This window comes from Pseudorasbora parva, chromosome 12, assembly GCF_024679245.1.
Source record: "Pseudorasbora parva isolate DD20220531a chromosome 12, ASM2467924v1, whole genome shotgun sequence".
NCBI lineage: Eukaryota > Metazoa > Chordata > Actinopteri > Cypriniformes > Gobionidae > Pseudorasbora > Pseudorasbora parva.
In genome coordinates this window covers 16,924,904-16,952,264 of record NC_090183.1, presented here as the reverse complement: position 1 = coordinate 16,952,264, position 27,361 = coordinate 16,924,904, and the positions used below count along the sequence as shown (strand labels likewise).

Here is a 27,361-nt window from a genome sequence, read left to right as displayed (position 1 = left end):
CTGCTTCTGACATGACTATATTATCCGACGAACAAAGTTGGGCTCGCACGTCCAAATGTAAGGAAGTGTGTGTGTTGTTGGAAGTGACGTATATGCCGTAAAGCAGTCGAATTTTGTAGTTCTTTTTTTTTCTCGGGTTACTACCCGAAACCCGAAGTTTAAAAGTACGATTAAAAACGATACAGACCCCATCATGCTTGGCAGACGTGTCATTCAACCTATTGTAAGTCGATTTATCATCACAAGAGTCTTAAAAAATATATTATGAAGGTTGAAAAGTTACCTAGTGCTGTTTTAATGTTAATTAAAGAACAAAAGAAAAAGAGAATATCACTCACTGCTCTTGACTGAAATCATTTGTAGCTTTAATAAGGATTAATCTATATTCAATTTATAATTTATGCATTGAAGGATGGTAAGTGTTAAATAACTTTATTTCAGACAGGTCCACTTGAGTCAAAAACACCATAGACAAACTTTTAATTAACTTTTTATTGCATTTTTTTTGCATAAATTTACGTTTGGTGATATGGCTCTGTTCTAAAATCCCCATCCTTTTCATGACCTCCATGAAAAGCCAAGACAGGGAACAGCAGCTCCGGGGATAACCTCACAAATTTCCAATCTAGGAAGGCATCATAAATCCCCAATTTTAAACAGAACATGCATCAGTGACACAACTGACATTGATTAAGTTAAACACAGTTAAGGAGGAGCTGGGGAGGAGGTGGGTTAGAAAGCAGAGTGTAGTGGAAGCAGCAAGCAGGCTGCTTAAAAGTGTAGATTAAAGCTACACTTAAGTAATAAGCCCTGTTTGAGAGTTGCCAATTGAGTGCTTGGGAATTTGGTCAGCTGATATGGACGGGGTTGGAATTTTTCCAATCAGCTGATAGCCGAGCTTGACTACGTGGCCTGCCTGAACTAACACAGATGCTTGATTTAATTTCTGTAAATATCCTAGCTCAGTCTCTTGCTTCCTTAAAATCTTAAGGTTACCTGAAATCTGAAAAGGTTAAATCGGTCCAAAAAAAAAACAATGAAAAAAATTACTTTTCAATTATACTGTAATGCTTAAAGGCCTATAATTAATGGCTAAAATTTAGGGGACATCATTTCATAAAGACATCAGTAGCGGTATTGTGTATGTATGGTATTGGTGATACCATAAAAAGATGCCATTAAAGAAATATTTAAAATAGTTGCTACTGTATTTGTGTTGTTTCTGCATTAATTTGGAGATTAAATGTGAAATTATTACATTATAAAAAAAAAAATGAATGGTAGGTTTTATTAATCAAGATTAATTACAGAAAATGTGTAATTAATTATTTTGAATCGATTGACAGCACTAATTGGAACCTTTTTTAAAAGGTAAAGTTCCAGTGACAGCTTTAGTAGGCTAACATTTTTTTCCTCAGAGTGCATAGGAAACGGACACCTACCGTGTTTTGTCCTCACGTGTACTCCAGTCCTGTGACCCCATTTCCTTTTTAACTCAGGTGAGTTATGTCACTGTTTTTGTTGGAAGGGGTCTGTGTCTAATGCTTTAGGATAGTTCACCAAAAAATGAAAATTTGCAGTTCATTTGCTTAACCTCGGGCCATGAAAGGCCATTAAAAGCTTTTTTTTTTTCTTCTGTAGAAATGTAAAGAAGATTTTTAGCTGAAACCGTAGTCCTTGGCAGTAGCGTGGGAAGGTGGGTGCTGCGGGGGAGGGGGTGTGGCTGTGGACTAAAATTATATTGTATTTAAAACATGAAATGAAATAAAATAAATTAAAATAGACTGATATAACATATTGTGTTTGATATGGGATTAAAATAATGGGCAGTGGATAAGATGTAAACTAATGATTCAATATTTTAATAATTCCTCAGGAAGTGCTTTCGTTACCGTCACGTCACCTTGCTCACTCTCGTTTGGTCATGGCTAGCAATAAGCAGCAGAAACGCATGTTTAGACTTTTTTTGAGTAACATTACTTCTAACATGGTTAAGAAAAGTAAAATTGGGAAATCTTCTCAAATAAAGTATGTAAACAACAACGACGCTGACCTTGACACTGACACAAACTCTGTTCAGACATCCGCAAGGTTTGTGAGCTGGACGTTAACATGTACTCTGACCAGTCTGCTGAGGTCAGGACACATATTTTAAAAACATGTGATTATAAATCATTATTTCTCCAAATATGCGTACATGATGGATTAAGAGCCCTGGCAGATGCTGGATATTTTATGTAGTCTACAGTATGAACACAAATAAAAAGAATGCTTTATGAGTGATGATTAATGTGTGTCTGTGTATGATCCATGGGTGTCGGAACCATGGTCAGAACCATTGTGTGTCGTGAGGACAAGACCCACCCACGTTTTAAGACCAATAATATTGGACCCACTCACTTTTATTGTCACTAAATCAACACGTCTATTTACCTACCCCTAACCTAGAAAAACGTATTAGGTGCTTGACTCTTTTTTTTATACTTTTCTAAAATTTTCTCAATTTTTATTGAAAATAAATGCCTTTCCGATCTGATATGTGATGTGTGAAAAGAGAGTAGAGTGAGTTCGGCAAAAGGCAGATTCGAACCTCTGATCGATTTGCGTCAAAACTTGATATCATGCGTCTCTAACCCCTACTCAGGGCAAATAACTCAGTGATTTCCGTAATTTTGTCTGGTGCAATCAATCGTTTAGTAAACGGCGGTATATTTGTATCTAATGTTACTCCACAAAAACAAATTCTGAGACCATCCACAGTTTTTCTTCCGACGCCCATGGTATGATCAAGTTTTAACAAGTAATTCATTTTAAAGCTGCAGTCCATAACTTTTTGCACTCTAGTGGTTAATAAACAGAACTGCATGCGTCTTGCGGAAGAACATTGCAGCTGGAGCTACTTCTCTCTGTTTACAGGTCCTTCTAAAAAAATTAGCATATTGTGATAAAGTGCATTATTTTCCATAATGTACTGATAAAAAATTAACTTTCAGACATTTTAGATTCATTACACTCCAACTGAAATATTTCAGGTCTTTTATTGTTTTAATACTGATGATTTTGGCATACAGCTCATGAAAACCCAAAATTCCTATCTCAAAAAATTAGCATATCATGAAAAGGTTCTCTAAACGAGCTATTAACCTAATCATCTGAATCAACTAATTAACTCTAAACACCTGCAAAAGATTCCTGAGGCTTTTAAAAACTCCCAGCCTGGTTCATTACTCAAAACTGCAATCATGGGTAAGACTGCCGACCTGGCTGCTGTCCAGAAGGCCATCACTGACACCCTCAAGCGAGAGGGTATTTCGCTTAAATTTCTGAACAAGTAGGCTGTTCCCAGAGTGCTGAATCAAGGCACCTCAGTGGGAAGAACCAATCGAGTGTCTAATCCAAATCAGTCTTCTGGAGAGACACGAACGATGGCTTATGATGAACAGATTTACAGCGAGGCACATACTGTAGTAAACACGGACAGTCAGATGATTGCGCGGAAACAACATGACAGTAAGTAAATGCAGAATTAAAATTCTTGGATGAGCTAAACGTTAACAAGTTGAGAGCGGCCATTTTGACGAGCTCTCTTGCCATTAGAGCTGTGACTGATTGCAGTGATCATCTGAAGCGACTATATATATATATATATATATATATATATATATATATATATATATATATATATATATATATATATACTTGAATATAATGATACAATTGGGGAATATTTGTGGGTCCTAATAATAATAATAATGCACAAATAAAAATAATATTATTATTATTTTAATAATATTAAATTGTAAAAAAAAAAAAAAAAAAAAAAACTCTTTTTGATTAAAATATCAGGATACATCATATCGTGAGTTCAGTATCGAACCGTCAGACAAGTGTATCGTTACACCCCTATTATAAAGTAATGTTAAAACAAGAGTCCATAAGCACAAAACCAAGATGGGAACACAGACTGGGGTCATAAAACTTGTGCTTAAACTGACAAATTCATGGATAAATTATGTCAATATTCCCATCTTGGCGCGTATCCTAGCAAACAGTAGTGTGGTGTGACAGGCAGCGGGGCAAGGGACCGCGAGAGCGGGCCGGTGATTAATGTTCACGAGTGCCAGCTGCGTGGCACACCGGTCTCGTCTCGCGGCCATGTGACGGGAGCATATAAGGAGGAGCAAGGGCTGCGGAAGACGAGAGAGGACCAGGCCTGGATTTTGTTTATGTGTTTGTGGGCAGTCGTCCGTGAGGTTTTACTTTCGTTTTGTTTATTTATTTTTAATTAATAAAAGTTGTTTGAACGTTCGCCGGTTCCCGCCTCCTTCCTTCCCATCTACAAACCGTATTACAAGTAGGTTCTATATTAAGTGACCGTGAACAGTCAACCCTTAGGCAGCAGGAATATTAGTCTGCTGTCACTTTAAGACATATTGCATGAATCCAAAATACACGTGTCTTTCTCGATTGTTTACATTCATTTAAAACATGCAGTAACCTACTGTTTGCTTAAAGCTACACTGTGTGATATTTTCCCCCATCTAGCAGTGTAAAGGTATATGACCATCCAGTGAATATTAGTTTCTGTTCCTCTCAATTCTGATTTCATTTTAACTCCTACGGTGGCCGATTAGTCCAAGATTAACATGGCAGTCCCCCTCTTCACATTCGACATGGTGCCATTGGGTGTTAAAACGCGACAGGCTAAGCTTGAATTTATGGGTATGTCCCTCTTTGTCTAATGTACTTTCAAGATGGAGGGGCAACATGGCAACCAGCATTTGAACCTCTCACACGTATGTATTTTCAATGGCATATTATAAACTTACGACAATACTTTATTACTTGAAAGAAGTAAATGTACATTAATGAGCACATATATTTTTGAAAGAAGAAGTGTTTTTAGTTGTATACTGTTTTTACCTTAGTTGTATCAAGAATGTGGGAAGGGAATACGAGTGCAACACGCAAAGTAGTGTGAGGAGGTCAGTGTATAATATATGCCTATTCTTGCATTATAATTTATAAGATGAACATACTCCTCCCAAATATTTGTTTCAATAATCCTCATCTATTTGATGAAGCACATTTCTCAAGCCCCAAGGAAATCTATATATAAAAATAAAATAAAAAAGTGAATAAGATTAATTCAGGTCTGCAATGCACATTTGTGGTATGTGTCATCTACAATATGGTAACAGGCAGCTTTATTGGCAAGGGAGCTTGGGAGATTCATGTTTCTCTGATCTGGCACATGATCTGTTCATTTTTTTTAAGAGCACCCCATGTTCAAACTGAATATGACAGCACAGTCAATATGGCGGCATAGTGATTATGGGAGTCTGTTGTGTTTGATGATGGATTTAGCTTGGATGAAGTAGATTCTGCAGCTGGGTTAAAAAGCATCTGCAGTACTCACTCACTCACTCACTCACTCACAGAATTTGTAGTTTTGGTGAGAAAATATGCAATAGGAATGAGCTAAAACATAATATGGGGGCAAATGAATAAACAGAGTGTGAATATGTGCCTGTCTCTCTTCCCCCATTTCTGCTTTTTCCTCTCTACAATTTTTGGCATCTCTTTTTCTCTCGGTCTGTGCTTGCTCTCTACTAATCCCACCCCCACCCCCCTCTATGCAGTGTGAGGGTACGTTTGTTAGTGAAGCGTGGCGACTCTGCAGTGGTGCGGTGCACCTGCAGTTGGATGAGCACTTGACACCAGAGAGCTTGTACACAGAGCTCCCACATGCATTCACACAGGCACACAAATGGACTAAAAAGAAAACACACAGAAATGTTTTTCACAGAAACCCAGTTGCACACGGCACGTTGTTTGTCTCCCCTTCTTCGTACAGCCTCGTGTGAGAGTGCGTGCATGTGTCTGTGCGTGTGCGTGTGCGGCTGTGTGATGACATTCAGAGACTGAAATTCAGTTCATTTCTGCCTCACTCACTCAGTCTCCCTCTCTTTTACTCCATCCGTTCTGTGTCTTATCTTGCCTCCTATCGTATTTTCGTCTCGATCCTCAAGATTCTGCTGCCTTATTTTTCCTCTTAATCACTGACATGTTTTCTCCTTCAGAAGCCTATTCCTCTCTCGCACACGTTCAGTTTACTCTCAAACATTTTTCTCCTTTTCTACCTCCTCCTCATCAAAAGCAACTTGCCTATCTGCTATTTCTAGTTTTTCCCAATGCATGTCCATCTCTCTCTCCCTCCCTCTCTCTCTCTGCTTTTTCTCTCACACCCTCCCCTCTTTCCTCTTCATCCTCCTTCGACAGACAGAATGCTGCAGCATCCACTGAGTAAGGTAACGTGTGTGCAAGCAAGAGTAGGTTAATTCTTGCTACCTGCTCTGCAGCTAAAAGGGTCTGTTCTCCCATCAGTTCTCTCCTATTGGATTTACCTGGAGAATACACAGAGGACAGAAAGGGTGATTTTAAAGGCAGCAAAAGACTGACAGAAGGAGGCAACCATGGCCCGGCTGAACTGGTGTCTGGCAGCAGTGATAAGCTGGGGGAAGTTCCTCTTCTCTTGTTTCTTTCCATTGAGAGCTGCTAGGAGGGATAAGGTAAGGCTGGATACTGCACTGACTCACTCTGATACATACACACAAACTAGGGTCACCTTTCACAACTGATTGCGAGTTCTACCAGAAAACATCCTGTTCATCCCGACATGCTCAATGTTTTGTTTCATCCTTGCTGTTTCAGCCTTCTTTTACCGGTAGTGGGTTTTCAGCCTCTCGGTACATGTTAAAAAACTGTCTTAGAAACAGGAAAATACTTCACAAAGATTTTACTATGTTTAGAGATTAAAAGAGCACTGCTGCAAATGGTCCCTTAGGTTTATGCTGAGTTAATGGCTGTCATTATTAAGGAAGGAGCAATTATGTGGGCACATTGTGAACCTTTTGCATCAAATTGTTTGGTTTTGATTGTGCAATAGAGTTTAATGTGGTGTTTTAGGTTAACCAACCCCTGCATGTTAGGAGAGTGTTTGGTGATGCCTGCTAGCTTTGTAGCGTGAGGTACCTGGTCTGAAGTTAATGAGGATGGTCGGATTAGGGGTCAAGTTTTCACTATTTTGCTCATTACACGTCTCAGTGGTTTACTCAGTGCTGATGTGTCTGAAAAAAACAAAAACCTTTTGCCGCAGAACTACTGTTTTTCTCGTTCCACACACCCCACCCCCAAATTTCAATCTGTCCCAGCATACGTTCCCAATCCTTCAGCTCCTGCCAAGACCATAACCCAGTGTTATTAATCCAATTTCCCCATCAGCTATCACAGCAACACATCACCATTTCTTACTCTATGTAGACACTTTTCCCTCATCCTCACTGAAGCCCCTTTCTTTAGCTACTGTGCTAAAGCTTTACAACACTTAAATCGCAGTCATCAAACCAATGGTAATATCCTAACTAGTGGTGTAACAATACATAGATGGAACAGTACATTGATTAAATGACTATCAATATGATGTATCAACGCACTGTATCGACATTGCCAATTCAAGTTTTTCAAGCGCGTAAGACGCGAATGAGAGCTCATTTCTGTACTCGTGCTGTGTGAAGTTTTATGTGCGCACACATTCGCAGCTCGTACAGAGAGTGAGTTCTTTTTTGCTATTTGTGCTTGAATGGCCAAAACAGATGAAATAATGTCAAAATGCCCATCTTGGCTAATATCCTAGTAAACACAGTTGATTAGGTCTTAAGTAAAAGTAAATTGTTACGTGCGGATTGCGGCTATATCCACGGCCCCTATGGATAATCCATGGGTCGAGTAATAAAAAATAACATTCCAAAAAGTGGAGGTGGGTCAAGGGTGGATGAGAGTAATGTGTTGATTTTAATAAAGACATGGAACTCTCATTTCACAGTTAAAACTCAACAAAAATAAGTCAATAAGTTTACTTTCGTGTTCAACAACATCTATGTCTTAAGGGAAAACCAATCAAAGAACCTAGCGCTCCCCCCCTAGTGGTCATTACATAAATGAGCATGGCTGAGCAGTCTGCTGCCACGAAAGCTTAAAGTGGTTGGCTGGAGTGATTTGCAGGAGGGACAGACTAAGTTGTTGCTGGCCACCTGGATGCTGGAGGAGCACCTGCCGTCCATGAGGAAGCGGAGGAGTGTTTCCCGTTTGCATAAGGCCAGAGCCTGCAGGGAACGGGGGTCTTTTGGGTACCCACTGGCCTGCAAAGGGTAATGGAGGTGCGTGGCAAGCAGGACGAGGCTGAGGGCCGTGGGAACGAGCTAGGCCGGCAGTGCGATTGCTAATGAGTGTCACCTACATCCCGCACCGGCCTAGAATCTCATGGAAGGAGATGTGACTTAATAAAAGGAGGAGTGATGACAGTGCAAGACAAGTGAGGACCAGACCTGGACCTTACTTTTTGTTTTGTATCAGTGTGTGTTGCAGTTTTCCATAAAGGTCTGCTGCTTTACTTTTGTTTTGTTGTTTGTTTATTTTGAATAATAAAGTTATATTGAACAATCTCCGGTCTTTGTCTCCTTCCCTAAACAACGAACCTCGTTACAATCATCAGCTAATTTCAAGATCAACGAACGCAATTGGAGAGTGATCAGTAATGGTAATATAATTGAATCCCTCACTTTTTCCCTCACATGCCAGCAATTAGGTTGCTTGTGCCATTTAGGTTACTGACCCCTGGTTTACGCTATTGAAGAAATATAATTTCGCCAAAGAAGACATTTTTCTATAACTAAATGTTTATTTAAAAGCAGCCTACTTCAGTGTAATAAGTTACTATATCATCATGGATACTGAGAATTTGAATAATTGTACTGCCTGATCATATGTGCTGGTTGGTTGTATGATTTGTTTTTAACAGCGAATTTGGGTGTTGTTAAAGCTGATCCATGCATTTGTAAATAGTAGAGAAAACATTGTGTGCCCCCTTATCGTTGCTCCATTGAGCCCCCAGACCCCGATTTCAACCGAGAGGGACAGCCCACCCCTGAACCGCGATTTCTGCTGAGGGAGACCACACACCAACCCACCCTGTAGCATTAACTTAGCTATCTTACATTACAATCATTGCAGTTTATTGCTCTGGCCACATCTGGAGTCTTAATGCCTCCCAGCAGAAGCCTATGGCATGTTCACAACAGGTGAGCACTGAGCAGGGACCCTTGCCATCTGTCTTCTGGTGTTTTTAAGAGTCAGTAGAAATGTCTCTTTAGTGTTCTAAATTGTAACTGTGACCTTGTAACAGATACTGCCATTAAGCTGCTAGTGCATTATGGACTGTTCCACAGGTGGGTGCAATAATTGTATATGGTTCACTAAACAAGCATGAAAAACGTTGTTTAAACCCTTTACAATAATCATCTGTAAAGCTTATTTTGATTTTACAAAATAACAGCATGCAGTAGTATTTTTATTTTTTGCTGAATTTATTTAATGGGATCCATTAATCTGCCTCTCTGAGCTCAACTATCATTAATGTCCATGAGCAATACATTTAACCTTAGGTTGCTCAAGGGATATTGTCCCTGTTGAGTGTACTGGATAATAAAACCTCCCCTCCCCCAATCTCCTTCCTTCAACCTTCAGTAAAGATCATTCAGCCCATTCATTCCAGAACTTATTTAATTTAGTCAAAAAGAGAGAGAGAAGACTCCATCCCAGATGTAATGATCACTCTCACTGGGGAGGAGGAGGTTTGGTTAAAAGTGGTAGAGGCCTAAAAAAGAAAAAACAGAGGGCTGTAATTCATGGGGATGCATGTTTATCGTTTAACCCTGAAAATAAACTGTCCATATATTAAAGGTGCCCTAGAATGAAAAATTGAATTAACCTTGCCATAGTGAAATAATAAGAGTTCAGTACATGGACATCACAAACTGTGAGTCTCAAACACCTTTGCCTCCTACTTCTTATGTAAATCAAAAACTCAACAGAAAAAAAGTGCTTCTCAACATAAACCATGACGTAAGCATTGGGGATCATTTATATGCACGCCCCCAACATTTGCATCTGTTCAAACAAGCCGAATTTACTAATGGTAAACAAGACGCAAAAACGGCTCTCATGACACATGGTTGAGGTTTATTATAATCAGATACCACAACAAATCGTTCATTTGTCCGGCCCATTTCAAGCAAGCTTCACTCAGCGTCTTAAACTGAAGAAAGGGGCAACTATATTCCTGCAAGCAGTAAGTAATTTATCCACTTAATGAATAGCTGTTTAAACAATTTCTGATTAAATTGAAAGTTTCTTAGAGACCTCATTGTCTAGATGACGCAAGATGCTAGTACAGTAACAATAGGAAACTCCAAGTACCATACAAAACTAAATAGTGTGTCTAATGACAAAGGTTAATATTATTTTGTATTACAAAATACAATTGTATACCTATAGGTACTTTGCTTAAAGATCGTTCACGCGATCCTTCTAGCAAACGTCACCTTTTCCACCATATAAGTTAAAATGATAGTCAATGGAGATTAATAAATGCAGCTTACTTGTTTATTGGTGTTTTCAGATACCCATGCGCGAGGGAGCGCTCGCGTGCATATGGTTGCCAGATTGGACATGTTTAGGTAAAACACTGGATAGTATATACGAGTCCTTTTCACAGAAAAGCTGTTTGGGGGATTTAATTACTGAAATCTGGCAACCGCACGAACGCAAGCTCTTTCTCGTCTTTCTCGCGGTTGATCTGAACACACCAATAAACAAGTAAGCTGCATTTTATCAATCTCTGTTTGAGATGTTTTGCTTAAAGTGTCTATGGCGGCATTATAATGCCATTAATATCTAAGCATACAACTGATGCTCGCGCGCGCGCAGTAAATCATTTCCGCGAGATATTTACTGATACTCCACTGATATTTACTGAACGTAGACCGAACCTCGCAAAAGACTTTTAAAGATGCCGGTTGAAATAAAATGCTAAACCAATCAGCATGTTCAGCGCCCAAGTCCCGCCCTCGAAAGTTCCTGAACTTTGAAAAAGTACTACCTCGCGAGCAGGGCCGTTTGGAGGGGGAAATATTTACCCGGAACTTCATTTAGACCCTGGTTCCTGCGGTCTAAACACACAGAGTACCACTCTAAGTTCCTGGTTCCTGGGTAAAGTTCCTGTGGTGGAAACGCAGCTTTAGTTAGTTTTTATTTATTTGAACATGTTAATAAAATAAAGAGAAGATATATACCTTAAGCTTGCATACCTACATATATACAATACAATTAAAATAAATAAGAACATGGACTTCTCCGTACTATCTTCCAAATCAATGAATTAAAAAAAAAAATGAATAATTCACATCAAAATCTCATAAATCTTACATTTTCACTGCAAAACGCATATTTATTGTAGCTGTAGTCTACTGTTACTACTAACTAATCTTCAGCTATTTTATATTATCATTAAAAGTAACTTTCTTTTCAGATCTTTATTCAACAAATCCTTGGTGAACACTGTGTCAGATTTAATTTAACTGAGCTGAGCACTATGTAAGAACCAACTTGCTCACAGATCTTTGTTTGACAGATAATGAGCCAGTCACAGTGCAGTAGAGGCACTGCCTCCTCCCGCATGACTTTTAGTCTGTATCTGCGCATTCCGGCCTCACATTCTTGCCTCACAAGAAAAAATGTGTATATATACATAACTGTAATTATATAGAGAAAACGAGCCATCCTGCTCCTGGATTGGTGATCCTGGAGACCTTGATTAGCTAATTATGTTGATTAATTCAAGTGTGTTTAATTAGGATTGAACTGCTGGATAGTGGCCCTCCAGTAGCAGTACTGGACATCCCATTTATCAAGAAAATAAAAAAAATCAAGAAATATTGTGCCTCTGTGCTGTCGGGTTCAAACTGACCATGCATTATGAAAAGCTGCCTCCTCTTTAAGGATAGACAAAGAAGCCTCATTTCAAAAGCCACAAATCACACATATTTATTTCTACAAACAATAACCATATTATCTGATTCAATCTTGTAATTAGTCTTCCTCCTATTTACCTTGAGCAAGACCGTCATTCATTCATTCAGTGCCAAACATGACGGATGTGTGCCTTTTGGCATTCCAGACAGTTGAAGTAACTGTCACTATTCCGTTTGGGCCAGTGCTGCATGGTCACAAAAGTTTATCATTTGCACACGTTTTCAAAGCCTGGCCAATTTAAGCATTCAAGTACGACACGGATGATAACTTGTTTTAGCTCCTATTATACAGTTGTGCTCAAATGTGTACATACCCCTTGCAGAATCTGCAACAATTTTAATAATTTTAACAAAATTTAACAACATAAAAGGCATCATACAAAATGCATAATTTTTATTTAGTACTTAGTACCTGAATAGGATATTTTACATTAGGCTACATTGGCTTCCTGTCAGGTATTGTATTGAATGTAAAGTCTTACTGTTAACATATTAGGCTTTGAATGATATGGCTCTGCAGTATCTGGTCGATCTTTTAACACCTTACAGCCAACTCGCAATCTTTTCAGTGTGAAGATCGCTTTTCCCAAAACACGGCCTCGTTTCAGGAGTGACAGGGCCTTCTCATCTTATGCTCCAAAACTGTGGAATTCTCTCTCAGCTGACTTTAGAGAAACAAATTAAATCGATAATTTTAAAATATTTTATTTTAGGATTGCTTTTACTTGATTAGTTTCTCTGTTGTGTGTCAGAGAAATTGACTTTTGTTATATTTACAGTGTTTCGTCTTGTTTTGTTTTGTTTGCCTTTGTGTACGTCTTTTATGTAAAGTGTATTGATAAAGTAACTTTTAAAGGCACTATATAAAATAAATGTATTCTTATATATTTTACATAAAAGATGATTACATGTAGGCCACAAGACTGGGGAAAAAAAAAAGCTTAATTTATAAAAATGACCCTATTCAAAAGTGTGTCCCTTGTTTGTCCTGAGCAGTTAAACTGCCCAATGTTCTTCAGAAAAATCTTTTAGGTCCTGCAAATTCTTTGGTTTTTCAGCATCTTTTGCATATTTGAATCCTTTCCAGCAGTGACTGTATGATTTTGAGATCCATCTTTTCACACTGAGGACAATTTAGGGACTTTTAATATTAAAAAAGTTTAATATTTGTGTCTGTCTCATCTCTCTGCTAGACTGGTGGAGAATGTGGGCAGTGTGACAAAGCATACATTTCCCTTCAAGCTTGTTTTGTTTGGGGTTATTCTCGCAGGTGGAAGCCTTTCCACATTAGAGTCAATAGCAATGGTGATCCCACTGCAGTGCATGTGGTTAAGAAAATTAATGTTAAAAAACTATTGCATGCCCTTCCCTGCATATACCAGATAGTGTTCAGTGTTTCCCATACATTGATTAATTTGTGGCAGCCTGCCACAATATCAACATTGGGTGCTGCAAAAAGATTTCAGTGCTTCCTATTCATTAACTTGACTATTTAAACTTCTTATAACAGATAAGGTCTTTAATGTCACGTTTTGCGCTATTGCTTCAAACAAACTACAATAGAAAGTGTGATAAGGCTTTGTGTCCTTAACAAAAGAAGAGAAGTGCTCACTTTGCTCATGCGATCAGCACATGTTCAGCTCTGCGTTCGATTCTCAAAGTGCACCAGATGATGAATTTAACATTAAAATGTACAAAATGTTCTTACTGGGGGTACCAGGTCCTGTCCACATACCACAATATCACAAACTCATGTGGGAACCATTGGTGTTCAACATGAACACATTGTCACTGCCATAAAAGTAGCAATAAATGCTTTAGAACAGTGGATCCCAAACCTGTCCTGGAGGACCCCCAGCACTGCACATTTTGTATGTCTCCCTCATCAGACACACCCACTTCAAGTCTTGTCATCTCTACTAATGAGCTGATGAGTTGGATCAGGTGTGTCTGATGAGGGAAATGTGCAGTGCTAGGAGTCCTCCAGGACAGGTTTGGGAACCACTGCTTTAAGGGTCCTGCACACTGTGCGATTTTTCAAAATCCTTTGCGAATGTTGCTCGTCTGACTTTACGAACATGATCCCCGATGTAATAGATGTCACACTGTAAGATCTCAGATGTCATTTATGTCAGACTGTACGATAGTCAAGGTGCACTAAAAATGGACGCACGCAATTTCATATCATCAATGAATGACGCGTTCGGTGACAGTGAGCTGCATTACATGCGGGACTGAAATGGGGGCTACAAAGAAACCTCTAGCTTTCATTTTGGTCATAGTTTGTCTTGAAAAAACGAGATATTTGACTGTCGTCGTAGGAGAAGTCACACTGCAGGATTGTGCGCCAAATCTTCTGACACTGCCAGAATTTCGTCAGAAGTAAAATTTGATCGCAGTGGTCATTAATCGGCTGCCGGTGAACATGTCAAACTAACGATCAAAGACTTCAGATTTTAGCCTAGGATCAGAGGAATGTTTTAGGATTCGCAAAATTGTTTTATTTTATTTGAAGAGTCTCTTGAGCATTGTATGTAATAGCCTTGGGTCTCAGGTAAGTTTTAATGAATGTGCGTTTACCAAATAAAACTGAGAATCTGATTCCTGAGAATGCTTTATATTATTTGTTCCGTGTATTTAACATTATTTTATCATTTTAAATAAATAAACATAAAATAATTATATGACAGAATTATTACAATTATCCCCCTTGTTCACTGTTCTCTGTCAGTATGTCCAAATTAACGAACCCTCCTGGTGCGTGCAGCAAAGGCTTGCAGTCCATATAGACTTTGCAGAGCTTTGCAATAGCTGATACAATTGAGAAATTAGCTTTTTTGAATATCAATTTCCTTGTCATTTATAGTGCAACATAAAGCCTGTGAGCAGTTTATTGAATTGGTCGCCCACACTGAAAAATTAAATCCAGTTTTATTTATTTTTTGCCAAAATGTAATATATTTAATTTAATAAATTTATATATTATTACTTTACCAAATTCTGTGTTGTTTGTGTCACGTGCCTGTCCTGTCTTGTGTGCACTTGTGGGTTTTTGTTATTTTGGGCATGTGCTCTGTCAATGGCTGCGTCCGAAACCTGGTAAATGCTGCCTTCGGAGGACACAATTGAAGGCAGAGAGGCATCGAGCAACATCCGAATCTAATGTTTGCTTCACTTCCTGTCTCCTGAGATAACTTCATCTGATCGATTTTTGAAGGAAGCATACATGTCCTTCGCTGCCTTTGATATCCCACAATCCTGTGCTTTCCATTCAGTGACAGTTGAGCTGGGGAAAAAAGATGGCGTCCGACAGTTGCGTTTGCTGGTCAGTTTGTGTGTAAATGTGTTTTTTACGAATATTTTCCACTTCTGATGTCATTTCTAGCAAGAAATTACTAATGTAGTAATTAAATATGTGTTTAGTTCTCACCAAAGCTCTCTCTATTTTCCTGTAGATCATTAAAGTGTTACACTGCCTTAGAAGTCTGCCGAAATCAGTTTTGTGAGGTGCCTTCATGCGTAAAACGCTGCCTTACAAGTCCTTGTCTGATAAGGCAGCGAGGCAACGCGTCAGCTGCCTAGGTTTTCGGACGCAGCAATGCTGCCTTCGGAGGACACATTTGAAGGCAGGAAGGCATGAAGCTGCGTCCGAATCTAATGTTTGCTTCACTTCCTGTCTCCTGAGAGACCTTCATCTGATCGATTTTTGAAGCTGCATAAATGTTCCCTTCGCTGCCTTTGATATCCCACAATCCTGTGCTTTCCATTTAGTGACAGTTGAGCAGGGGAAAAAAGATGGCGTCCAGAAGTTGCGTTTGCGGGTCAGTTTGCGTGTAAATGTACGATTTTTACTAACATATTACACTTCTGATGTCATTTCTAGCAAGAAATCTCTATTGTAGTAATTAAATATGTGTTTAGTTCTCACCAAAGCTCTCTCTATTTTGCTGTAGATCATTAAACTGTTACACTGCCTTAGGAGTCTGTCCGAAATTAGTTTCATGAGATGCCTTTATGCACAAAACTCTGCCTTACAAGTCATTGACTGATGAGGCAGCGAGGCAACGAGTCAGCAGCCTAGGTTTTCGGACACAGCCATTGTCTGATCCCTCCACCTTGTTACCTGATTGGTGTTTTATTTGCCCCACCTGTGTTCCCTGATTCCCTCTTGATTTTTTCCCTTTATAAGCTCCTTGTGTTTGTCAGTCTTGGTCAGATTGTTGTTCTGTCTACGTCTCCTGGTTTCCCCCGTGATTCTGTTTGGTATGTTTTGAGTTTTATGTTACAGTGTGATTGTGTTTTCCCCCTTGTGGGTTTTTGGTTTTGAGTTTATGTTTTCTTTTTGTTAATAAATTATCATCTTCTCCTGCACTTGAGTCCTCACACCTATTTTCCTGTATCTGTAACGTGACAGTTTGTTGTATTTTTTTCTGGATTATTCCGTTTATGATTTAATTACCAGAAACAGTGGTAACCAAATTTATTCATAAAACTTATTTGATTTAATTGTTTTTTTATTTTATTTATCAGTATACATGCAAGAAGAATACAATGATAGACAGGTGCAAATCATACATAACCCTTCCCTGAAGGTGCATCCTTGCGTGTAACTGATATTCCAACTTTTGATGGAGGGGTGGGGCTTTGGAGCAGGGTGCAGAGTTAGTAACAGACAGGGACCAGGAGGATCCAGTAGAGGGAGACACCATGGCAGAGCTGACTGCGGGAGAGGAGCCAAGGTGGAGCGTTGGCTGACGTTCCGGGCAGAACCTGGGGGCTGACTGATGGAAGCAGAGCCAAATGCAATGGACACCTAGGCGGAGCTGTGAGGCTGGCAGACCGGAACGATATCCATGACCTGGAAGCCCAAGGTGATGCTGCTGTCTCATGAGACTGAGGCGGAGACAGGGGCTGGGCAGACCAGATTAATGATGGAGGGAATAAGGATTATGGCCTTGGAAGCTTGAGGCCAGGATGAGCCTGGTGGAGCCAAAGGTGTGGAGGGTCAAGGCACAGACAGAGATTCAGGAGTCCATGGTGGAGACAGAGTGGCAACTGACTGAGGCTGAGCTGGGGATTGGGAAGACCGAAACGGTGCCGGAGAGTTACACAGAGTTAATGGAGACGATGGAGCCGAGGAGTTGGACGACACCAGCAGAGACAGCAGATCCAGGGAACTGAACTAAACCAGCAGAGGAGATAAGAATTAACTAAGAATTCGGGCGGGAACATCAGGACGAAGAACGAAGGTCTCCGGACAGGTGTGAGGCATCAAAACAGCCAGACCAGCGGAGAAGGTGCCAATTATAGGGTGGGGGACTTGGGAGGAAACTGGATCAGGTCTAAAGGCAGTGGTCCAGTCCTGGCCCTGGAATGGACTGGGTGTGCATAGACTCCGGGATCAACATATGCTGGCTCTGGTTCCAGGATGCATCTGGCTCACAGACTCTGAAAAAAAAAAAAAAAACACTGTGCAGGAACACATTGTCTAAATAATCAACAAAATCCTTTTCTCGAGGATATGCACTGCTGTTAAAGTCCATATTTTAAATTCTTATATGTTGGTTGGTTCTTCTGTAATGAGAGTGGACAAAGACAAAGAAGATTCAAGAACTTATTTTTTTTCTAAACACTCAGGAGAACATAGGATAAACACTACCACAACTAATTACAGACAAGAATTGACAAAGAACTGAACATGAAAAATTATGAGAGACAGGTGAAAATCATCCGTAACCATAAGAATAAACAAGGACATAATCAGAGCAGGGAAACAGGAACTAAAGAAAACAAAACAGAATATCAAAAGGAGAATCCATAAATTTGACAGTGCTCATCACAGGGGAAAAAAGTAAAAAAAAAAAAAAAAAAAAAAAACACTGAGCTCATTTCATTGATGCATATTGGTTCTGCTGATAACATTTATAACTCCATTAATTTTTTCTCCAGAAAACAATACTACCCGTTTTGCCTTTTTGTGACAAATTGCATCTGGCATTTGCTGGTGTTTATAATTATTCGTAGTCTTAACAGTAGTCTTTTTTGAGTCAGAATTCCTAATATGCATTTGGTTGCATAGAATTGTTAACAAGAGCATCACCTTCCAGTCAGACAAGTCTACCATTCAGTTAATATACCTCCTTGAAAGAGACAATAGCTTTCAATCCTGTGCTCCTTTTTAAAACTGCCAGATGCTTTAGTGATGGGTTGCTCTGGGAATTCAAGCAAGCTAAGCAGGGAAAGCCACTGGAAAGGAAAGAGAGTAGTGAAAGACAGAGAGTAGAGGGGCAATGAAAAATTTAAGTAACGTTAGCAGAGACATAATCAAGCAGGCATGCAGGCAAGATGGAAGAAACTAAACATTGGGGGTGGGCTGTTTTGCTTAAAAGAGAACTGCACTTGAAAGGGGGGGGGGGGGTGGAGCACAGAGAGGATGGAATGAGAGTGTGAAAGAAAAGGAGAAACCTGTGTTTTGCATTTCCCATCATGGATCTCCTAAAACACCAATGGATGTTGAAAATAATATATGGGATTTCTGTTTAAAAAAAAAAATCTTATTCAGAAAATTTTTGACCTCTTCAGAATGCCATCATTATGGGGTTGCCATTAGCACAGGGATGGAACCTGGTTCTGCATGCATTGTCATCATTCCAATAACATGAATGGCCAACATTAATGAATAAATACACACTTATAACAAATGTGTGGTCTATAGCTTCAACTTTTTAAAGTTGGGGGTCAGAGAGAAGTGAGAATCACAAATAATACAGCTCCCCTAGATCCTGATAATATTTTAACAAATAGACCATGCAGTTGCAAAGTAAATTATCAACCCCCAGAGACTGTAATCATTTACAAATGTAAGTTGTTGTTTTTTTAAAGATACATTTTAAAAAATGAATCTATAAAAGTTGAATGCCAAATTAAAAGTGATAATGTTAATATACACCAATCAGGCATAACATTATGACTTATAATGTGTTGGTGCTCCTTTTGCTGTCAAAACAGACCTGACCCATCAAGGAATAGACTCCACTAGACCCCTAAAGGTATGCTGTGGTATTTGGGACCAAGGTATTAGCAGCAGATCCTGTAAGTTACGAGATGGGGCCTCCATGGATCAGACTTGTTTGTTCAGCACATCCCACAGATGCTTGACTGAATTGAGATCTAAGGAATTTGAAGGCCAAGTCAACACCTCATTGTTTGTCACTCATTGTTGTGCTCCTCAAACTATTCCTGAATCATTTGTGACCCTGAACCACAAAACCAGTCATAAGTTGTATGGGTATATTTGTGGCAATAGCCAACATGGTCTGTAACAATACTTAGGTAGGCAGTATGTGTCAAAGTAACATCCACATATGGCAAGATCTAAGGTTTCCCAGCAGAACATTGACCAAATCATCACACTGCCTTATTCCCATAGTGCATCCTAGTGCCATGTGTTCCCCAGGTAAGTGATGCACAAGCAGGTGTTCTGATGCTCACGTGCCACTGGGAACAGGGGTCAGCATGGGAAGACTGACTGGTCTGCGACTATGCAGCATTAACTTCTTGAGCAATTTGAGCTACAGTAGCTCGTCTGTGTAAACACAGGCCAGCCTTTGCTCCCCACGTGCAATGAGCCTTTTGCCGGTTCAGCGCTGTTTCTTCCTTGGACCACTTTTGATAGATACTGACCACTGCACCCCACAAGAGCTGCAGTTTTGGAAAGGCTGAGACCCAGTTGTCTAGCCATCACAATTTGGCCCTTGTCAAACTCAGAAACAAAACAAAGACATGCAAGATGACCTGATGAAAGGAGGAAAAAAACATTTCAATGCAGAGTATAAGAAGAACGAAAAGCATGGCCTTGAGATATCTTGCAGAATGCTATCTTTGACCAAGAAGGCTGACTTGAATATGCTAAAACCCAATTGGATACACGTGGAGTTCTGGAAGAATGTTTTATGATGTGATGTGATCAGACGAGAACTTTCTGGACCCATGGATCAGCAGTATGTCTGGCGCAAAAAAAGGGAAAGCTAATGAGCAATGTAATGTAATGTGGTGTGAGCAATGTAATGTAATGAGGTAATGTGAAAACCAAAGATTATCAGTGATCTGAAAGATTGTCAAGCAAGGAATGGGCCAAAGTTGCAGAGAGGTGAAAGATGCTTCTAAACACTTACAGGCAGCATTTATTGGAGGTTATAAAGAATAAACATTCTGCACACAATTTTGTACATGAATGTTTAGAGCCAATTAGATTTTTTTTTCATCAACTTTAAATTCTCAGAATCACTTAAATATGCATCTATAATAGAACAATAATTTTAATTGCAACTGTATTCTCAAGCATTTGTATGAGAGGACATGCTATTTTGTAAATATGTTAGATAAATTGTAAGATGCAGGTTCAGGAAAGCCTTGATATATTCAAAATAGCATGGATATAATAATCACAATAAAAATATTAAGGTATTTTTCTTTCTTTAAAACAATTAAGAAAATACATTAGGTGCCATTTTTCCAATTGAAGATCTACGGACAGACATTGCTATGCAACAAAATGGGTGCTGCTTTCACATTTTAGAGAGAAATATTATACAAAGTATTCAGCCTATATAGCCCTTTCAAGATATAACAGACGTTTGTGCTTATATTGACTCAAACATTTCTTTTATAGTTTTGTTAGTCTATATGAATTATGGAGTGAGAGAGTAGCTGTCTTTTAAGATATTTTTGTTCTGTTCAGCTCGTGTATAATTTAATCTGCTGGTTGCAGAACACAGAGTGCTCTCAGTCCAGGGGGCTCCTAAAGCCTAGGAGACAGCCAGGGTCACAGGGCAAGAAAAGATACAGATTATTTCCAAAACCTTACACAGCCACTGCTAATTATCGCCCACTTAGTGAGGATTCCTTAGGGGCTAGTGAAAGCCAAGCAAGCTGAAAATTGTTAGAGGTCCAAGCACCAATTTTGTTATTATGGTCCAAACACCAATGTAGGCTATTATTTGTCTTCTTCTTTGTATAAAGGTTTAGTTCATGCAAAAATCTGAATATCGTATTAATTTTATTATTATTAATTTATATTTTATCGTATTAATTTCACTTTCGTTCATCTTCAGAACACAAATGTAGATAATTGTACTATTACCCATAATTTTTGTCTATCACACAGGTAAAATGTGTGTTATTTTGGCAAGGTTGCCTGCTAAAATTCACATTCATGGGTCTATATATCACATAATAGTCGCTTCAACCTGCGGACATGGAAAACTTGGCAACACAGTGCAGTAGAGTTCTTTTGACATTTGACAACTAACGTAATGCGTCCCTTCGTTGCTCTGATTGGTTGTAGGTCTATCCAATTGAGGTCTTTCCTGGTTTGGTAGAAAAACGCCCCGTAATCACAGCCCAATGGAGCAGTATCAGACTCATATTCTGACAAGAATTGAGTATGACCACGTCAGGCTACATAATCACGGCTTCAGAAGTGGGAATAACAAAATTTCCGATAGCACGTGAAGGCAGCAACCGTAGCTACTCTACTTTTTGCCACACATAAGCACAAATAGTTAAACAACATTTACCAGTAAGCACTATTATAAATTAGATAACATTTAACTATATAATAATGAAATCAAATCATTATTTAACATTTCAAAGTGGCACATACTGTCCCTGTTTAATAATGAATTAAAAAACAAACAAATAGTATTTCTAACAGCATCGTTTCTATGTTGAGTGTTTGCTATGCAGGCTTATTTCAGATGCATGCCAATGTCAGAACCATGCTTCACAATTTTCAGGTCAGATCGCCTTTTTTAAACTTTGTACAATACAATGTGGGCCTGCAATACAGTTTCAAAGTGGCTTTGCAGTGGTAAACGGGATAATGATTAGAGACGCAAAAGATTCATTTCAGCTGTAAATCAGTGGGGAAAAAAGCTTGTGTAGTTCAGTGTTAATAAGGCTAGGTTAAATGATATTGTAAAGTTCATCAATTATGAAACAAGTTTAATTAATTTATCTCTCTGTATTCCCTGTACGACCTAAGGTCATATGGCTGGAGCCATCCCATTTTCTTTAATCCAGAAGCGGGGGCTCTCTTACACAATCACACACAGGCAGTTTAGACTCTCAGATTCACCTAACCTGCTTGTCTTGGACTGTGGGGTAAATTGAAGTACCCAGAGAAAGCCTACACTGACATGGTGAGAACATGCAAACTCCACTCAGAAGAGACTACTGGCTTGGTGCTTTCCCCAATTCATCTATAAAGATACTCAAATATAAATTTAATGATAGTGCAAAGTACATTAATTATGAAATAATTTAATATCAATTATAGTAGTAAGTAGGTAACAAATACCTGTTTTGATGCATACAGTCAATTAATTAGCATGTAAGCAGCTAGCGAAAATATGTATACAGCAGCAGCAAGCAGACAATGTTGCTGTAAGAATACAGTGACAACGCATTGGTATGTTAACTTGTTAAAGTTGAAGGAATTGTGTTTTTTAAAGCAATTCTATGTCCATTTGTGCAACATTAGCAGAAGGCATATGAGATTGCAATTTTAGCTAATATTATTAGAAGCAACAACATGCATAGCAAATTTAGTTGGCAATGTTAGAAAATAATATTAACAAGCAGCCGCATACATAGCAAATTCAGATTGCAATGTTAGCAAATATTAATGACAGTAACATGCATTACAAATTCAGATTATAATGTTTGCAAATATTATTAACAGGTGCTGTAAATAGACAATGTTGTGAGATTTTAAAGACACGCATGGCTGGCATGTGAACTCGTTAAAATGAAATTGGCATTTTGATTACATTTTCACTTATTCAACGGAGCTTACAGCAATTGCAAGTACTTTGTATAGCAGCAGTATGCTTCGAAAATTCAGATTGCAATGTTTTTAAATATTTACAGCAGCATTGCAAATTTAGTATCGCAATGCTAACTAATATAACTGCAGCAGGGGCAGAAGCAAGCAGTCACCATAGTTGCGTGAGGTAACAACAAAAAAGAATTGCTGCTCAGTGTTGCATTGCAAAAAAGAAGAAACTGTATAAAATGGCACTTTATTCAATATTGAGGATCCAGTGGAGTTACAAGGTTTACTCAGGTTTAACCCACAGCTAAACTCATAGCTAACTCAAAATCATCTATCCATTTTCCAAACCAATGGTCCAATGTGGCTACAGCAGAATATCATACTGGTATAAAATCCTTTTTAATTGATTATTAAATTGAAAACTAAAGGTTTTAGGTTCCATAACAGAGTTCAAGATAAACATTTTCATTACTATTGGAACTCATTACTTTCAAATGATTACAAACTGTGCAAAAGAGGCAGCCCTTCCCGCACACCCAGTGTCCAAATTCACTCACTCGTTTTCATTTACTCCCTCAAGTGAGCTATATTAGTGGAGTAATGTAGGCAATATTGAATGAGGGAATGGGGATTTCGAACACAGCTTAAATCTCCAGGAAAATGATTGGGCACCCTGCCTGGGAGGCTTGCCTTAAAGCGGCTTTGATAAAACGGTGACGTCTTTGGGTAATTCACCTTTACCTGAGTGGCAGAGATTAAAAATGAATAAAAGTGTTGTTGTCATTCTCCTGTGGTCTCCAATGTTACCGAAACAACAATGGATAAGATCACTGTATTGCAAACAATACAAAAATATGAATTGCAAACAATACAAAAAATAAAAACGCATTGTTGATGTGTAAACAAAATGTAAAACATTAGTGCCCCTTTATGTGGCGCTCTTCCCATCTGATTATTGCAATACGTTTTGTGCATTGTTATTTTTTATATGAAACAAAGTCTAATTTCTTTCAAAATTTTGACCATTTTATCATGCAATTAATTTGTTTTTAGTTTTGGTGCTTTACTTCTAGTTATAACTCTAAATAAACAGGAATGAACATCAGAAGGTATGTTGAAAGAAGGACTTACTGAATGTCTCATGTCACGCTCAATCTGTTTTAAACTGTGGAAAGACCAATAAAACAATGCATGTCACGCAATGTTATTCACCTAAAAAAAGTCCTTAGGTCTTTAGTTAGCTAGAAACAAATAACAATAAAACTCTAGAGAAAAGAATATTGCTAAATAGATGCACTATATTACATTCATTATACTTAACCTGTTAGTTATTATATCTGAAAATAAATAGCAATTGAAATTAAAAGTTGACTCTGTTGTCATATTTCACCTTTATTAGTATAGTAATGTACCAAATGATAGAGTTCCCCGTATAGTTTACACAATTAGTAGAAAGTTGGTAGCGATCACATCTGCTGTGTTACGGGTTGTGTAGATGTCAAGACGAAGACTTCCAAACACAAATTATCTTTATTTAGAAAAATTGGATTTCCAAGAAGCATCTAACACTTTACCTAAACAAAGAGAACATTGAGTAAAATCTATGGTGATAACATCAAAACCGGACAAAGACAGAGTGAACACAAGGAACTTAAATACTAACACTAGCCGCGTTTCCATTACCCTTCAAATTGCGCAAATTGAAATTGCGATTTGAAAATACGCCCAATGGAAACGCGGCAATTTCGCAAAAACCCCCATATATCGCAAAAAAGTTTTTACGCTCTCATGAGGTGGTTTTTCGGCCGATTCGAAAAAGGACATTTTCGCAAAACTGCAATGGAAACGTTTTTTTCGCATTTACATGTCACCTGTTGTGGTGACGCAATGCTGCAACATAGGGCCTATATATTATATTTTCCACTCAATTGTGTCGTAATAACAAGATAATGTAGTTAAAAGGACATATATTTTCTCCTAATAAGGACTACAGGCTATATATACTGTAATTAAGACATATATTCAAGAAATGTTTTAAAACAGAAAGAGCTAGCCTATAGTTTCAGCCTTACTCAAAGGCAGAGGAAACAGGCCAGTTACGCAGGTCAATCCATTCCAGACGATCTTAGTTTGCTTCTTATTTAATAAACAGGCAATTAATTGATGAAACATCGATCAAAATAAAAATACAATTTATACAAAACTAAATATATTTTTTAAGAAAGACTTTCTAGAAAATAAAACTCGAAGTGATCAAAATCATGTCACTCCCCAGGTCTCACACATATTAGGATTCTTGCGCATGCTGCTCACTTTTCATAACCAACATATAAATTAAAATAATAATATTACAGGCTAATATGTAGGCCTAAACGTAGCCTATTTAGTTTCGTAGTTAGGCTATGTTTTCTTTATTACATGGCTCTGTGAAATACTTGATTCTGATTGGTCAATCGCGCATTCCAGCGGTACGTTATTTCCAGATAACACCCGCCCATCCGGGTACTACGAGTTATCTTGACCGGTACTACTTCTATGCTTAACGCTGGCGCCATCTTGTGGCTTAAACAGTCGTGGGTTACAATGGAAGACATCAAGGCAGGTTTCCTTTATAACGTTTTTAATATAGATCTTTTTCTTACACAAACGCATCGATTCGAATCAGAAGGCTCTATTAACCCATCGGAGTCATGTAGAGCACGTTATTTGACGGACAGCTGCATTTTTTATGGACTCCAAACACAACTACAACAACTGCTGGGATTAACGTTAGCCTGGACTTTTTAAATAAAACTCAGATTGTATTTGTCTGAAAGAAGAATGTCATGTACACCTACGATAACTTGAGGGTGAGTAAATCATAGGCTTGGTTTCATTTTTGGGTGAACTAACCCTTTCAGCATTCATTTTCAACATTTAGCAAGGGCATATGGCAAATCTTCAGCAATAGATAAAAGGCTTAAAGCAGGTTGGAACTGTTTTCCTTCGCGGAAGCTTTGTGTAAGAGCTAATAAAATATTTAATCTCGAGACAATATTTTGTGTCTAATAATTATTTATTTGAGACTAGTAGCCGTGTAATAAGCGGGATAATGTACACCCAGCCGGTTTTTATCGCAGAATAAACCCCTTCAGAGTGATGCAAGACCCCCCCGCTTCGCGTCGGGGTCCTGATCACTCTGTCGGGGTTTATTCTGCGATAACAACCGGCTGGGTGTACATTATCCCTTACTTAACCCACGGCCGATAAAAGTGCTGACGTTCTCATTTTTTCCTTCTTCCTTTAAGAGAGATGAAACAATTTACAATACTCTTGTCATTTTTAGCTATACAGATGAGTTCAAGACATAATTATAAACTATAAACTGTCTATTTTTATTTGTGGACTCGGGGAACTAATTATTTTGCATGCACTCACTCCAAACGCGGTCTCCATTTAAAAAAAAATATTTAGTTTATTAAATGCCAATTTTTTCTTTTCCAAAGCATTTCTAAATTCAGTTCAAATGCCCATCAAACGAAATATCTAGCCAAAATAACGAAAGTGGTAAAAAAAAAAAAAAAAACATTTGAGTTAACATGCAAATTCAAACATTTCGCTCTACTCTATATGCGCCAACCTGCCGCGCTTAAAAGTCGATCATTCTTTACAGATGACGGGTTCGGTTTGGAGAGAAGACCAGACGGAGTTCTTTATTAAACTCATAAAAGACAATATAGGATTACAGTAATACTGGATTCTAAACACAGAAATGCTACATTATCATGAAGACCTTGAAGCAGATCTGACACACACACACACACACCTCATATCCGTGCCGCTTAAGTAACCTAAGGGGCTTTCCTTGCCATTAATGCTTGGATAACACATAGGCTATGTCTCCTTCCAATAAAAATAATGGCTAGTGTGATGGATGGGATATACAAACCTACCAAGTGCCATCATTTTGGACTGACCTATCGCGAGAGGAAAGTAATATGTTTTAGTCGCATAACTGCAGCTATGGAAATGCTGTCATTTCGCAACAGTTTTTTATCGACATTTAAGAAATATCGCAAAAGTTTTTCGCAAATCTGTAATGGAAACACAGCTACTGATGACAGACTAATGAGGGGAAGAGGTGACACAGATGACAAGACACAGCTGACAATACTTATCACACGGGACTGTGGCAGGAAAACTAGAACAAAGGAACATGTGACAAAACTGAAACCAGGAAGAACATGGGGAAAACACAACAGACAAAAGGTGTGTTCGACATCGGCTGCGGCTGGATGCATGCGATAGGCGAGAGTAGCCGAGTGCAGGCGGGGAGGAGCTGCAAACGGAGACGTGAAGTCGGACACTTTCTGCTTCCCGTGGTGACGCTTGCACTGTGTTTGCAAACTTTATCACAGCTGAAGTTAATAAATGCAATATTTCTCAAACACACAGATGTTTCAAATGACATTTTCATTCAATAGGCTACTTGATGTACTGCTTAATAAAGCGTCTGTTTGGACAAGAATAAAGTTCAACATATAAACCTACACTATCAATGCAGTGTTGTCAACGGTTTATATCAGTTTTAGTTTGATAAACATGACAATATAAC

At 38.6% G+C, this 27,361-nt stretch overlaps 1 protein-coding gene across 1 annotated transcript in view; it reads left to right on the top strand.

Annotated features, from left to right (window-relative positions):
- The first annotated feature begins 5,917 nt into the window (after window positions 1-5,917).
- Window positions 5,918-27,361, top strand: part of tns1a (tensin 1a) — a 134,689-nt gene continuing 113,245 nt past the window's right edge. The window contains exons 1-2 of the mRNA XM_067459359.1: window positions 5,918-6,311; window positions 6,388-6,572. Of these exons, the coding sequence (XP_067315460.1) occupies window positions 6,477-6,572 (96 nt within the window). The 5' untranslated portion in view covers window positions 5,918-6,311; window positions 6,388-6,476. The remainder of the gene's footprint in view (window positions 6,312-6,387; window positions 6,573-27,361) is intronic.